Below are 13,663 nucleotides of genomic sequence, written 5' to 3' on the forward strand. Positions count from 1 at the left end.
CAGATGCACAATTGAGAAGGATGACTGCGATATCAGTAGAAGACTTCTTTCTGATCAATGAAATGTGATCTCTGTCACTCTAACCTTCAAAGCATAAAAAAATACAATATTTTGTTTTCTCAAAACTGAATAGTAAACTTGAAACTGATGTATCAACTGAAAAAACCTTTTCAAAACTGTTGTCAACTGATTTAATATAAGTGCTCGTTTTGATAAATAATAAATAGTCTGCTTCAAATTTCAATAACCTCATAATCCTTAGTTGTTACCAAAACATAACATTGAACTAAACTAGACACACTGCAACCCATAAATTTTAGTGTCTTGAAGATGACTTGCCAATATCAGAAACTGACTACACATAACCGAATGATAACCCTGTTCTCACAAATATCATTTTGCTGACCGCATTTTAAACTTGAGTGAAGGATGATGCTTACATAAAGAGACACAAAACAGAACAGAACAAGTCACAACTAATTCACAGAAAACTGAACTGTATTAGGACAAATATAAACCATAGCGTGACAATAACAGAGTTTTTAAACACAGGCTGAAGTGTAAAACTCGTACTAGCATTCATATTAACGCCTCTTATCAAAAATCTCAAAAGACAAGAAATTACAAAGCTTTATGTAAGGTGACCAGTATAAAAATAGTTCACTAGGATCAAGTCTTACTGAATGTAAGGGCCAACATCATAAAAGATGAGGCCGGGATCGTGTCCCTGATAATTTTGATGGTGTGGATGTCTCACTCTTTGACTCTAAGTTGAAGAAGTACACATGTGAACCTGTATTAGATAAAATTGGACGGTGCTAATGGCTGTTGAATAAATGTTAATCACTGTTGAATATTATACTTCATAAACTATCTTGACAGAAGAAATGAAATAATTTCAACATTCCCTTTAATGTGAGACTTACGATTGGCAGGTAAAAGGAGTCTCGCAATCAATAATATTAACATGGGAATGCTTTTGTGGACTACTGCATTGCTGCAATAGTTAGGCAGACTGATGAATATTGTTATCAGTGTAATTATTTTAATCAATTGTAATTCTCTCCAAGCTGTTCAGGCTGGAAAGACTTGGCATCTCCTCAAGCTCAGGGTAGTCTCTAATGAACAACCTTGTAAGCTTTGTAAGATCTCCGCCTCCTGCTACTCTTTGCAAATGTCTGCAACTCAGTATCGACAGACTGATGAGTGTTGTTGGCAGCGTAATGTTCTGTAGCTTGCTACAAGAATAAATCTCCACAATTTCCAAATAGCTCATTATGGACAGAGTTGGCAACTCCTCGAGCCTGGGACAATCACTCATGTGCAATATTCTAACCCCTAAGTCACCTGAGACGCTTCTCAATTTCGGACAATTATCCGCGGTAAGAGCTTCGTGTTTTCCACATCCATCAATTATAATCGTCTCCATGCGACTTAGACATCTAAAATCTGGCAAACCCTCAAGCTCCGGACAGGCCCGAATGCTCAACTCTACAAGCTTTTCACAACAAAATTTTATTATCCTCAAAGTTTGACAATCATCAAACATAAAATATTTAACCTTTACAGTTCTATCAAATATTAAGCTCTCCAGACAGTTCATACGACTCAGACACAGACTCTCAAACTTTAACCTCCAACAACCTAAAACTTCCAGTTTGACAAGCTTTGCAAGATTAGATATCCCCGCTACCAGTTTCAAATGATCACAATTTTTAAGAGTAATTCTTTCCAGGCAGCCAAGATTACCAAGTTTAAGCTCCTGGAGCTCTGGGCATTGACTGATATTCAGCACCACAAGTTTTTCCAGATTAGATATTCCTGATACACTTTTCAAAGGCTTACAATTTGTAATATCAAGAGTCTTCATTTGGAACGGTGCCTGAAATTCAAAGATAAATCTGTGTAAATCTCTCTATGATTTGAAACAAAATAGCCCAGAGGATTCTACCATACCGTCGAAGAAGATTCAGATCTTGAAAGAAAAGACCAAATACCTGTATGCGATTCCTCCACAACTTTTTAAATGGTCCGCGTTCGATTTTCAAACCCTGCAAACTTTGAAGAGGAATCCATGAAGGAATGCTCTTTAGTGGCTGTTGTGTACTGGAATCGCCCTCAAGCTCGAGCCATAGTAAGGAAGCTGAAGTCCCAATGCAAATATTTGATTGACCTATGAAGAATTTAACTCGAGAATTCAAGGACTTATCAGAAATGGAATAAAAACACCTGATATTAGGATTCTCCAGGATATTTCTGAAACCCTGGGACTTCTGCATAGACACAAGCACCTCAGTTTCCTGTTAATGATAAAGCTTGTAAAATTAAAATTTTAAGGAGAAACCTGGAGAGCAACAGTCATACCAAATCTTGCAGATCTTGAGGACGCCAGGGGCGGTGAGGAGGGCTGAGTTCAATTGCCATTTCCCGTCCCAAGTCTCGCAGGTGGTCATGCATTCGCAAGTATGTATCTTCTTCTTCTTCTTTTTCGATTAGACAATTATCTCTTAGGGTTTCCAGTGCACGTTGAGCATTCCACCCTGATCCCTCCCATACTCCTTCGGCAATATACTGATGTCTGCCCCCGAAAAGACGAGCAATATCCATAAAAATTTGTTTTTCTTCGACATTCAATGCATCAAAACTTATCCTGAACCTTCGCATTACGTTCCGAGGCAGCGTTTTTCCAACTTCATTCAATTCTGACCTCCAATAATCATCACTTCTACCATGAACGTGCCTGCCTAAAACTTGAAGAGACAGGTATACCTCCACACACGTCTACAAAAGAATTAACCAGCTCCTCGTATCCGCTCAATGGATTGGGTTTGTCAAATGCATGCCAACAGAAGAGTTCGCTCCCATAATATTTGTCCATTCCTTTTAGACAATAACGGTCAGATATCCCCGCGTTTATGAGTACAGCAACGTCCCGGGTTGTGACAATAACCAAGCTATCACCCATTTTTTTAAAGATATCCATGACCAGTAGAGCACTTAACTGCTCCACATGAATGATTTGATCTACAACAATTAGGAACCTTAAATGGGCCGGGCTCCTTCGTAGACTATCTTTGAGATAACTCGTTCCTTCCTCTGTAGTTGTAAAACTGAGATCATCTCGATGGAAGAGATCTTTGAGAAGCTTAAGTTGCAAAGAAGGCAATTCTCCTTTTTCAGATGCTTCTCGCACATGAAACAAAAAACTTGTTCTTGAATAATTCAAACTGGTTCTGTTGAACAACTCTTTGGCCAGAGTTGTCTTCCCCGACCCCCCCATGCCAAAAATGCCGATAACCTTACCCTTATCAAAATCGTGAATAGGTCCCTTAAAGAAACACCTTTCAAAGTCTTTGACAAGTTCGCTGAGCCCCACTGGATATTGAGCAACATGTAGACGTCTTTTCCTTTGTACTTCCTTCTGCACAGCTTCTACTATAAAAAAGAAGAATGGGTTACTGTTGGACGCAAAGGCAAGCCTGCCTTGAATCCTTTGGCCCCCAAGCCATCCTATGTGGCCATAACCGCGATTCCTCCTGCTTCCATCGAAGTATCAGCACCTGCTAGCGTGGAGACACCAGCGGCTTCTGTTGCGCCGGTTTCGGTTCCGCAGGTTTCAAACCCTGCTGGCTCGCAGGGGATTAAGGCAACCGCCAGGACCTCATCCTTGGCTGGGGCTCGTTCTCCTCTTGCAATCTCTTCCATAGTACCACCAGCAACAAGGCGTTCTCGCAGTCCTCCTGGACGTGCGAAGATATCAGGGGTCAACGGCAGGCTGTAAGTCCAGAGGATTTCCCATCTGACTTCCACCCGGTTTCTACCTTTTTGCAGAATAGTTACTCCTCTCTCGAGGACGAGGATGATATGGAAGAGTTTTCATGAACTTCCTCTCCTGGAATGTTCGAGGTCTTACAGACCTCCCCAAAAAATTCTATGTCCAGGATACCCGTCATAGACTTGGGAATTTAGATTTTCTTTGCCTGCAAGAAGTTAAGATTTCTGGTTTCATGCTTTCTGTTGCATGCCGAGTCATTTGGCAGGATAGCGTCATGTTTTCTTCTCAACATAAAGCTGGCCGAGGTGGTGTAGTTACTCTCCTGTCACCTTGCCTTCATTCTGCTATTATTTCGCACGGTTCTGACCCCACACACCGTATTATTTGGCTTTTGTTTTCCAACAACAATCATTCTTTTGGAGTCATTAATGTTTATGCCTCCAATGATGTTGTGGAAAGGGCGCAAATGTGGGTTTGGCTTGCTGACAACCTGTCGCCTGCTACTTGGGTCCTGTGTGGGGACTTCAATATGGTTGAAGTGGCCTCTGACAAAGATGACATTCTACCTTTCCATTGGATAGTTGGGGAAAGACAAGCCTGGTTTCACATGCGTCATAAATTGAGCCTCTTTGATCCCAATACTAGCCGTCGTCATGATAATGGAGCTTGGCACACTTGGTCCAATTTTCGAGCCGGTCCTGATCGCATATTGAAATGTCTTGATCGTGCTATGATCTCGGCGCAATTTTTTTTAATTTTTCTAAAGATCGTGATCTACCTGTCATTCCCCTGATAGATGTGACGTTGTCAGACCACTATCCCATTTATTTTGGCATTTCTTGGCAAACAGCTGTCCCTAAAGTGGTTAAGTCTCAATTCTTCCTCAACACGTCTGTGCTATTGCATGCCTCCACTATCTCCCACATACAACGTGTCTGGAATTTGGAACCACGTCCACATTCCCATCGAAGTTGGATTCAATGGTGGAATGATGCCATTACTAGAACGGCTCATTTTTTGCGCATCTACGGGCGTTAGTTGGCAATTTTCAAAAAACATTCTTATGAAGCCAACACCCTTGCCCTCAAAAAAGCCTCTGAAGCGCTCACCTTCAACCCTTTTGATGTGGATCTGCAACTTCAGCTTGCCAAGCTTCGCCATGAAAAGCAAATTGTTGATAACTATGGTGCCCGAGGAGCTCAAATCAAAGCCTGTCTCTACTGGTTGGAGGTTGGCGACAAAGCCTCGAAGGAGTTCTTTCAGGCTCTACAAGCCCGTCATACCAATATTGGGATTAAAAAGATAAAATAGGGAACTGAGGTTCTTTCCAATTTGCCAGACATCCTGCAAGCTTTTGTTCTTCACTATGAGAACATTTTTGCTTCGCAGGGCCATTTGGTTGCTCAGGAGGAGGCTCTCAGAAAGTGTATTTCTGTTACTCCAAACTGCCTCGCAGTTGAGCAACGCGCTTTCTATGAGCAACTTCTTTCCTTCCGAGACCTTAAAGAGGCAGCTTACTCCATAGCGGATGACAAATCCCCTGGGTGTGATGGATTTCCCTGTGAATTTTACAAACATCTCTGGGAGCAAATTGGTCCTGATCTGCACAAAGTCTATCTTGAAGCATACCATTCTAAAAGCTTAGGAATGATCATAAATAAAGGCAATATTAAGTTCATACCTAAAGCTGGCGATCCTGAGGACATCTGCAACTGGAGGCCCATCACCCTCCTCAATGTGTCTTATAAGATCATTGCTAAGGCACTCTCTCTCAAAATCCACCATATGCTTCCTCTAATTGTGCAGCCTGAACAAACTGACTTCATCAAATCCAAGTATATTCTTGACAACATCATTGTTGTCTGGAAAGGTATGGAATGGGCCCATAAGTCCAAGCAGCATGCTATCTTTTTAAAGATAGATTTTGCTAAAGCCTATGATCATATTGAATGGCCTTTCATTTTGGCTATGCTTCAGGCTCTGGGTTTTGGTCCCAATTTCCTTCAGTCCGTGGAGATGCTCTTTGGTGATGCTAATGCTTGCATCACCATCAATAATTCGCAATCTGAAGCTTTTGGACTTTTTCGTTCCATCAAACAAGGTTGTTCGTTAGCTCCTGCGCTTTATGTCCTTGTTGCCGAAGGCTTTGGTTATTTACTTGCTCATTCTGTGTCTTCTGGGCTGGTCCATGGCATTTCTTTACCTGATTCTTCCTCCCAGTTAGTCAATGGTCATTTTGCTGATGATTCTTTTCTCACTCTTCTTGAGGATGAAGAAAACATCAAAAATGTGTTAGATTGTCTTGACACTTTTTGTCAAGCCTCTGGATCTGCCATTCAATGGCATAAAATGCTCTGTTACTGATAGTCTTTTTTGCCAGCTCCACCTTGGCTCAGCCAATTCCAATGGAAATGGGTTACTCATGGAGAAATTTTCTGCTTTCTTGGCATTCCCTTTGCTTTCCAGGCTTCCCCTGTGGAACTTTGGAATGCTGTGCTTACAAAGATTACCAAAAAGCTTGATTATTGGATCACTAAGCTGCTTTCTCTTGCTGGTAAATTCCAGATTTGTTCTAAGATTTTTGTTGTCACCCATGTGTTTTATTCTTCTTGTTGGGCTCCCTCCAAAGCTTCATACCTCAAATTAGAACGTTTGCTCAGTGATTTTCTTTGGGCCTCTGGTTCTGACCATCATGGTTTTCACAGAGTTGCTTGGGATTTCTATTGTCTCCCGAGGGAATCTGGGGGTCTCGGTCTACTTTCCACTTGGAAGCAGGGCCTTGCCCTCTGTGCTAAATCGATTATCAGAGCTATTTCTGGAGATGAAGCCTGGAAAATTCTTGTCAGACATTGCATCTCTTCAGGCTTCCCTGCTAACAGACCGGCCTGGAAGGGAATTGGTTTTCGGACTCTTCTCACTATGCGAGAACCAGTGGTCATACAAGGCTCCTTCGTTATAAAGAGCATTTGGAAAGCCTGGGAAGCTGTTAAACCTTGGCTTCGTTGGGCTGGTAATGAGTTCCGCAATGGGCTGTCCTTAAATCAACAGAACATTTGGTGGTCTACCCTGTTTGCCTTCCAAGGTATTCCTCTTGCCAAGACTCAAGGTGTCAGTGCTCTGTGTTTCTATAAACGAGGCATTCGCACTACTAAGGATACCTTTTCAAGAGTCACCATGAATTTTAGGTCTTGGGAGGATATGCAAGTTCAATACTGCTTTGTTCATGCCGATCGTCAGACTTATGAGCTTCTGTTGTCTTCCATCCCTATGCACTTACTTCATAAAGTGGGGATTCAGTCTGTTCGACCTTGGTGATATGATTGGAAGTGGTTTCCTGCCACTCCATTTACTAATTATAAGCCCAATATGGGATATAGATGGCTTTCGCCCCACCTTCCGATGGTAGACATGCTTAATCAACGGTGGCATTTGCATTCTTCGCTTTCTCAATGGAGAAAACGGTTTGACACCATTTGGAGTGCCATTATAGAACCTAAGATTGCTCACTTTGCTTGGTGTCTTGCTTTCCAAGGTCTTCCCCTGGGGCCTCGACTCAAGCACATTGGGGTTCCTGACCCCAGATGCCCCTTCTATGGCCAACCTGAGTCCTTTTTGCATATTTCTTGATTTTGCAAACGTGCTCAGAATTATTGGCACTGGATCTATGATTTTTTCAAGCCTTTCAGGCCCGAACCTTTTTCATGGCACATGATCCTTTTGGGTGATTCCCCCATATTTCCTCGAAAGTTTTCCCAAATTTGGCATACCTTCAGGATGGAAATTTGGTTTTCTCTATGGAAAGATAGGAATGCAGTTTTATCCACTCACAGTTTTTTGGATGTTAACATTGCAATGTACACTAAGGCATGCATTTGTAACAATGTCATTATGCAGATACAGGTGCAAGCTAATAAAGTTGCACTGGAGGTTGCTCACTTACAAGAATTGTTAAACCACTGGGGCAATGCTCCTTGTACCGTTGCCAGAGTGCCTCCGGAGGCCTCAGCTGATGTTTCCTCATCTCGCGGTCGCCATTCCAGACGCCAGTCCTCTGGCCGCCATTCTCACACCCCGCGCTCCCAGGGTCCCCGCCATCGCTCTCCCAGCGGTGGTCATGGCGGTTGGAGGTGCTGCTCCGCTTCCCCACCACGTGGTGGTGCTGGCTGGTCCCCGGCTCCCCCCCCCCTAGGCAGGCTTCTGGCTGGTCTCCGGTGCCTCCCCCTGGACGGGTGCACCCTGGCAAGTTTCTCCGACTGGCCTTAGCAATTTCTCCTTCGCGGCCAGACAAGAAGGATGCGGAGATTGCAACTACCCTAGATCCTGCAGATGCTGCTGACAGCTGGACTGTTCCTAGTCCACCTTACAATCCCACTGATGCGTGGGGATTTCCAGATAAAGATGATCCTCCTCCCTCTGCTGGTACTGCCTTGGCAGCATGAGGATTGTTATTATTTTTTTTTATGAATAGTTTATAATTGTTGGCTGCGGCCATGTTGTTTGCTCCGGCTTTGGCCAATTGAACTCATTCGCGGAGTGATCCTATATCCCCCGACCCTTTTTTGTGAATTGTAATCTTAGTAAATTTTATTAATTGAAAAATACTATTCATCAAAAAAACTTTATCCCAATAAAGGAAGATTCATTCAGAAAATTGGTACAACAGATTTGAGAAAGAAAAATCATATATATCAAGATGCAACTAAAATTGTAAAAATATTACCTACTCATCTCTTCCCCTGCTGTAAGTGAAAGAGATTGAAGGGCTTCTTTCCATTGGTTAAGCTTCTCCAGGTATCTACAAGACTAGTGCTAGAAAGAGTATCTCTCTAAGTCTGAGTTTGAGTTTGTGTTGTGGTGATGCGCTCCTGTAAGAACTTGCATTGCAAGTGTATTACATAATCTTCCTGATTTGAGAATACATTGTGTAGCTTTTGGAGGGTGGGGTTTTTCTCCTAGAAGGGTTTCCCCATGGAAATCATTGTGTTATGAGTTCATTGTTATTTTCATTATGTTATTATGCATTTCTTTGAGATCTCTGCAATAGTTAGTTGAATTTGCATAATCATCCTCTCAAAGATTAGTGTAGGAAGAAATTCCGCACACCTTAGCTTCCTTACAAGTGGTATCAAAGCTTGACAAGTTTTGGTTCTATTTGTTGGGTACAGGGTTTTTTGAGCTAATCAACGTTTGAGTGGGAGCTTGTGCAGAGCTGTTTTATCTCTGTGTTGCAGGATTGCAAAGATGGCAAACACATAGGGAGGATTGATGTAGAGAATTTTTCTAGTACAAACTTTGAGATGTGGATGTTGAAGATGGAAGATCTATTGATTGATCAAGATCAATGGGATGCAATTGATGAGAAGAAGCTACCGCCCACAGATCCAACTTTAGCCACAAAGTATGAAGTGAGAGATAGAAAAGCTAAAAGTCTCATCAGAATGTGTTTTGTAGACTCGATACTAATTAATGTCTGTGAAGAACCTACGTCAAAGAAGCTTTGGAAGAAGCTAAGTGAGATCTATCAAGAAAAATAACTTGTGAACAAGATTTTCTTGAGGAAGAAATTGTATTCCTTAAGAATGGAAGAAGGTGGACAAATTTTTGAGCATCTTGAAAGTTTTAATATGTTGGTGACTCAGTTGGCCTCAGTTGGGGTGTGAATGGATGAAGAAGAAAGGTGCCAAATATTGCTATGTTCATTTCCAAACTCATGGGACAACCTTGTCATGACCATAGGGAGCACTTTAGTTGTCTTAAAGCTGGAGGATGTTGTTGGTTCTCTACATTTTGAAGAGATGAGAAGGAAGGTCTCTCTGAGTGTTCAAGGAAGACCAAAGGAAAGAGGCAAGAATGAAAAGAAGTGTGGCCATTCTAAGTCCAAGAATAAGGGGAGATCAAAATTTTTTGGTAAGTCCAAGGCAATCTACTGGAATTGTGGCAAACCTAGACACTTATGAAAGGACTGCAAAGAGGAAAAGAAAAAGAAGAAGAAGCAAGACTCTGATTCTGAGTCCAAGAAGGAAGATGGAGATGCTTTCATCACAACCTTGGCCACTCATGCAGGTGACAATGCATGGTTGATAGACTCAGGTGCATCTTTTCACATGACTCCTAATAGAAATTGGTTTAGTAAATATGAAAAGTTTGATGGTGGTAAGGTGTATTTGGGTGATAATTTAGTTCTTGATATTGTTGGTTGTGGGAGTATTCGTGTAAAATTTTCTAATGGTAGAATTAAAAGATTTGATGGTGTCTTGCATATCCCGAGACTAGCGAGGAATTTGTTATATGTTAGTAAACTAATAGATGTGGGTGTGCATCTACAGTTTTCTAAAGTAGGTGTGAAAATGGTGAGAGGTGTTATGGTAATAACAAGAGGAAGTAGATTGGGTACATTGTACAAGCTTGATGCATGCATAGTTGAGTGCAATAGTACTTCTAATACTTTTTTGGAGAAGGAGAGGGTTTCTCTTTCAATAGATGGTCATGGTTTCTAGGTACCCAAGGGTGCTCTATCTACTAAATCAAAGTTACTTACAGAAAAGATTATGTTATGGCACCGAAGACTCAGCTACATAGGTGAGAAAGCTCTACAAACCTTAAAGAACAAAAACATTGTTGATGGTTTGAATGACTGCAATCATGATTTTGATTTTTATGAGTATTGTATCTATGGTAAACAAAACCATGTTCAATTTTACTCAAGTTCTCATAGGTCCTCATGTATTTTTGATCTAATCCATTTGGATGTATTTGGTCCAATTGATGTTTCTTCTTTTGGTAGATCAATTTATTATGTTTCTTTCATTGATTATTTCAGTAGAAGAACATGGGTTTATTTTCATAGAAGTAAATCTGAAGTTTTCAATTGTTTCAAAAAATTTAAAGCAATGGTTGAGTTGTAGACTAGAAAGAAGATAAAGCATTTAAAAACTGATAATGACAGTGAATATTGCTCCAATTATTTTGACACATTTTGTAAATATTGTGGTATTAAAAGAGAGAAGACAACTCCACATTCTCCACAATAGAATGGAGTTGCAGAAAGAATGAATGAGACCTTGATGGAGAAGGCTAGGAGTATGTTAAGTGGAGCTAGATTGGAACAAAAGTTTTAGGTTGAAGCTGTAGCCATTGCTTGCTACCTATTAAACATGTCTCCTACATCATCTCTTATTGATAAGACACCAATGGAAGCATGTTTGGGCCACAAGCCTTCACTTAAACATCTAAGATTTTTTTGTTGTGCTCGACATATACTCATGTGCCAAAGGAGAAACAGACAAAATTGGACAACAAAGTTGTCAAATGTATCTTCATTGGATATAGTTATGGTGTGAAAGGATACAAGCGTTGGGATCCTATTGCACAAAAGGTATTTTATTCCAAAAGTGTTATTTTTAGAGAAACTAAGCCTTCTTCTATTATAGTGCAGCTAGAATAGATAAAAAATAAGAAAGATGTGATTCAACTTCTTGCTATTGAGAAAGTTTGAATTGAGGCCCTTAGAAAGACAAGTTGTTGAAGAGAGCTCTGCAAGTTCTGAATCATGAGCAAAAGAGGGAGAACCTAATCATGAACCTAAACCAGATCTTGTTCAAAGGTCTAGTAGATAGTGGAAAGCACCAGAAAAGTATGGATATTCTCCCAATGATTGAAGATGTATATTTTCTTTGAATGCTAATATTGATGAACCAAAATCTATAGAAAAGGCTCTTGGTATGAATGATTCAGAGTCCTAGAAGATAGCCATGGAAGAAGAGATGGCAGCTCTTAAGAGGAATGGCACATGGGACCTTGTACCATTGTTGAAGGATGGAAGCATGTTGGTTGTAAATGGGTGTTCAAAAGGAAGATGGGTTCAGATGGAAGCATTGAGAAGTATAAAGCACATTTGGTTGCAAAAGGTTACTCCTAGGTTGTGGGAATTGATTATGGTGAAAAAATTTCTGCTGTAGCAAAAATGACATCCATTCGATTATTGCTTTCTATTGCAGCACCTTATGATCTAGAAGTTGAGCAAATAGATGTGAAGACAACTTTCCTTCATGGAGATTTAGAGGAAGAAATTTATATGACACAACTAGAGCACTTTGTAGTGAAAGGTAAAAGTCATTTGGTCTGCAAATTGAAGAAATCCTTGTATGATCTAAAGCAAAGTCCTAGGATGTGGTACCAGAAGTTTGATACATATGTATTGAGTTTGGGATATGTGTGATCAAAATTTGATTACTGTATATACTATAGGTTAGATGTTGAAAATTTCCTGATTATTTCCATATATGTTGATGACATGTTGTTTATTGGCAAAGGAAAAGATCTTGATTGCATAATTTAAATCTTAGCTCTCAACAAAGTTTGAAATGAAAGATCTTGGTGCAACAAGGTAATATGTTGGTAATATTCTAAGAAGATTCAATATAGAGGATTCTAGACCATTGAGTGTTCTTGTTACTATGGGAACAAAGCTTTCTAGCTCATACTGTGTTTCATCCCCATTGGAGATGGAAGAGATGAGTTGAGTACTGTATCAAAGTGTTGTTGGAATTTTGTTGTATGCTATGGTCTATACAAGACTAGACTTTGCCCAAGCAGTGGGAGTACTTTCCCGTTATATGTCTAATCCAAGAAGAGCACATTGGGATGTAGTAAAAAGAGTTTTCAGATACTTGTGGGATACCTCAAAGTACTCTATATGTTTTCGTGGAACATGAAATCAACATTCCCTGGATATTCGAGGCTATGTGGATTTAGACTAGGCCGGTGATGTTGATAGTAAAAGATCCACCAGTACATATGTGTTTACATTATTCGGTGGTGCAATCAGTTGGATGAGCAAGCAACAAGTTGTGATCACTTTGTCCACTACTGAGGCAGAGTATATGGAAGCTACCCATGCCTACAAGGAAGCCATTTCGCTTAAGAGACTTTGTTCAGATATAGAGTTCAAATAGGGTGCAGTGACAATTTATAGTGACAGTCAGAGTATAATATACCTAGTGAAGAACCCAACATTTCATGCCAAGACCAAGCACATTGATGTACAATATTATTTTGTGAGAGATATGGTTGAAGACAACAAGGTGAAGTTGGAGAAGGTAGAGACTTTAGTGAATGTTGCTAATGCATTAACTAAGTCCATGAGCACAAAGAAATTCAGATGGTGTTCAAAGTCTATGGGACTCTCGACCCCTAGCAATTATGTCTATGAAACTGTGGATCCCCTGACTCATGCAAGGTCGTTCAACAAGTGGGAGAATGTTGAGAATTGTCTCTCAACCTTGCAAACTTTTTCCAGAATAATCTAGAACTTTTTTAGAAAATTCTAGAATTTGTTTGTGGTAGTTTTCACATGTTTATCTATTCGAAAAGGTGTATGAGTTGTTAAAAATGTGTCTAGTCTCTAGAACAATGTAGAAGGGCTATGTTTAGATTATAAACAACTCATTATATGACTTTTATGGGGGTCTAAACTAGAGGAAAAATTTATGAACGAAAATGCTATTCTTGGAGTTACAAATGACAAGTGGGTAACATGTGGCATGGTTTATTTGCCCATGGTTTTGGCCCATGGTTTTGTAAGACCACAAATGGCTTCCAAATAGAAAATCACTATAAAAGGAAGGCTTGGAGAGGTGTTTGAATCATTGAGTTTATTGTTCAAGACTGGTACTAGAAGGAGTATCTCTTTAAGTTTGAGCCTGAGTTTGAGTCTGAGTTTGAGTTGTGGTGATGCGCTCCTATAAGAACTTGCATTGCAAGTGTATTGTAATCTTCTTTATTTGAGAATACATTGTGTGGGTTTTTGAGGGTGGGATTTTTCTCCCAAAAGGGTTTCCCCATGGTAATCATTTTGTTATGAGTTCATTATTATTTTGATTATGTTAT

At 40.3% G+C, this 13,663-nt stretch overlaps 1 protein-coding gene and 1 pseudogene across 1 annotated transcript in view; one reads left to right on the forward strand and one right to left on the reverse strand.

Moving 5' to 3' along the window:
* LOC149577626 (uncharacterized) overlaps positions 1 to 13,663 on the forward strand; it is a 298,319-nt pseudogene that overhangs the window by 241,947 nt on the left and 42,709 nt on the right.
* Positions 1,046 to 13,663, reverse strand: part of LOC149577628 (disease resistance protein RPS6-like) — a gene marked incomplete at its 5' end in the record, with an annotated part of 28,591 nt that continues 15,973 nt past the window's right edge. Inside the window, 5 exons of the mRNA XM_089815124.1 lie at positions 1,046 to 1,882; positions 1,998 to 2,273; positions 2,365 to 2,702; positions 2,770 to 3,421; positions 3,526 to 3,740. Coding sequence (XP_089671250.1) covers positions 1,046 to 1,882; positions 1,998 to 2,273; positions 2,365 to 2,702; positions 2,770 to 3,421; positions 3,526 to 3,740 — 2,318 coding nt within the window. The remainder of the gene's footprint in view (positions 1,883 to 1,997; positions 2,274 to 2,364; positions 2,703 to 2,769; positions 3,422 to 3,525; positions 3,741 to 13,663) is intronic.

The sequence above is a fragment of the Cupressus sempervirens genome, chromosome 1 (genome assembly GCF_028749045.1).
Source record: "Cupressus sempervirens isolate cs-2001-9-10 chromosome 1, ASM2874904v1, whole genome shotgun sequence".
In the NCBI taxonomy this organism is placed as follows: Eukaryota; Viridiplantae; Streptophyta; class Pinopsida; order Cupressales; family Cupressaceae; genus Cupressus; species Cupressus sempervirens.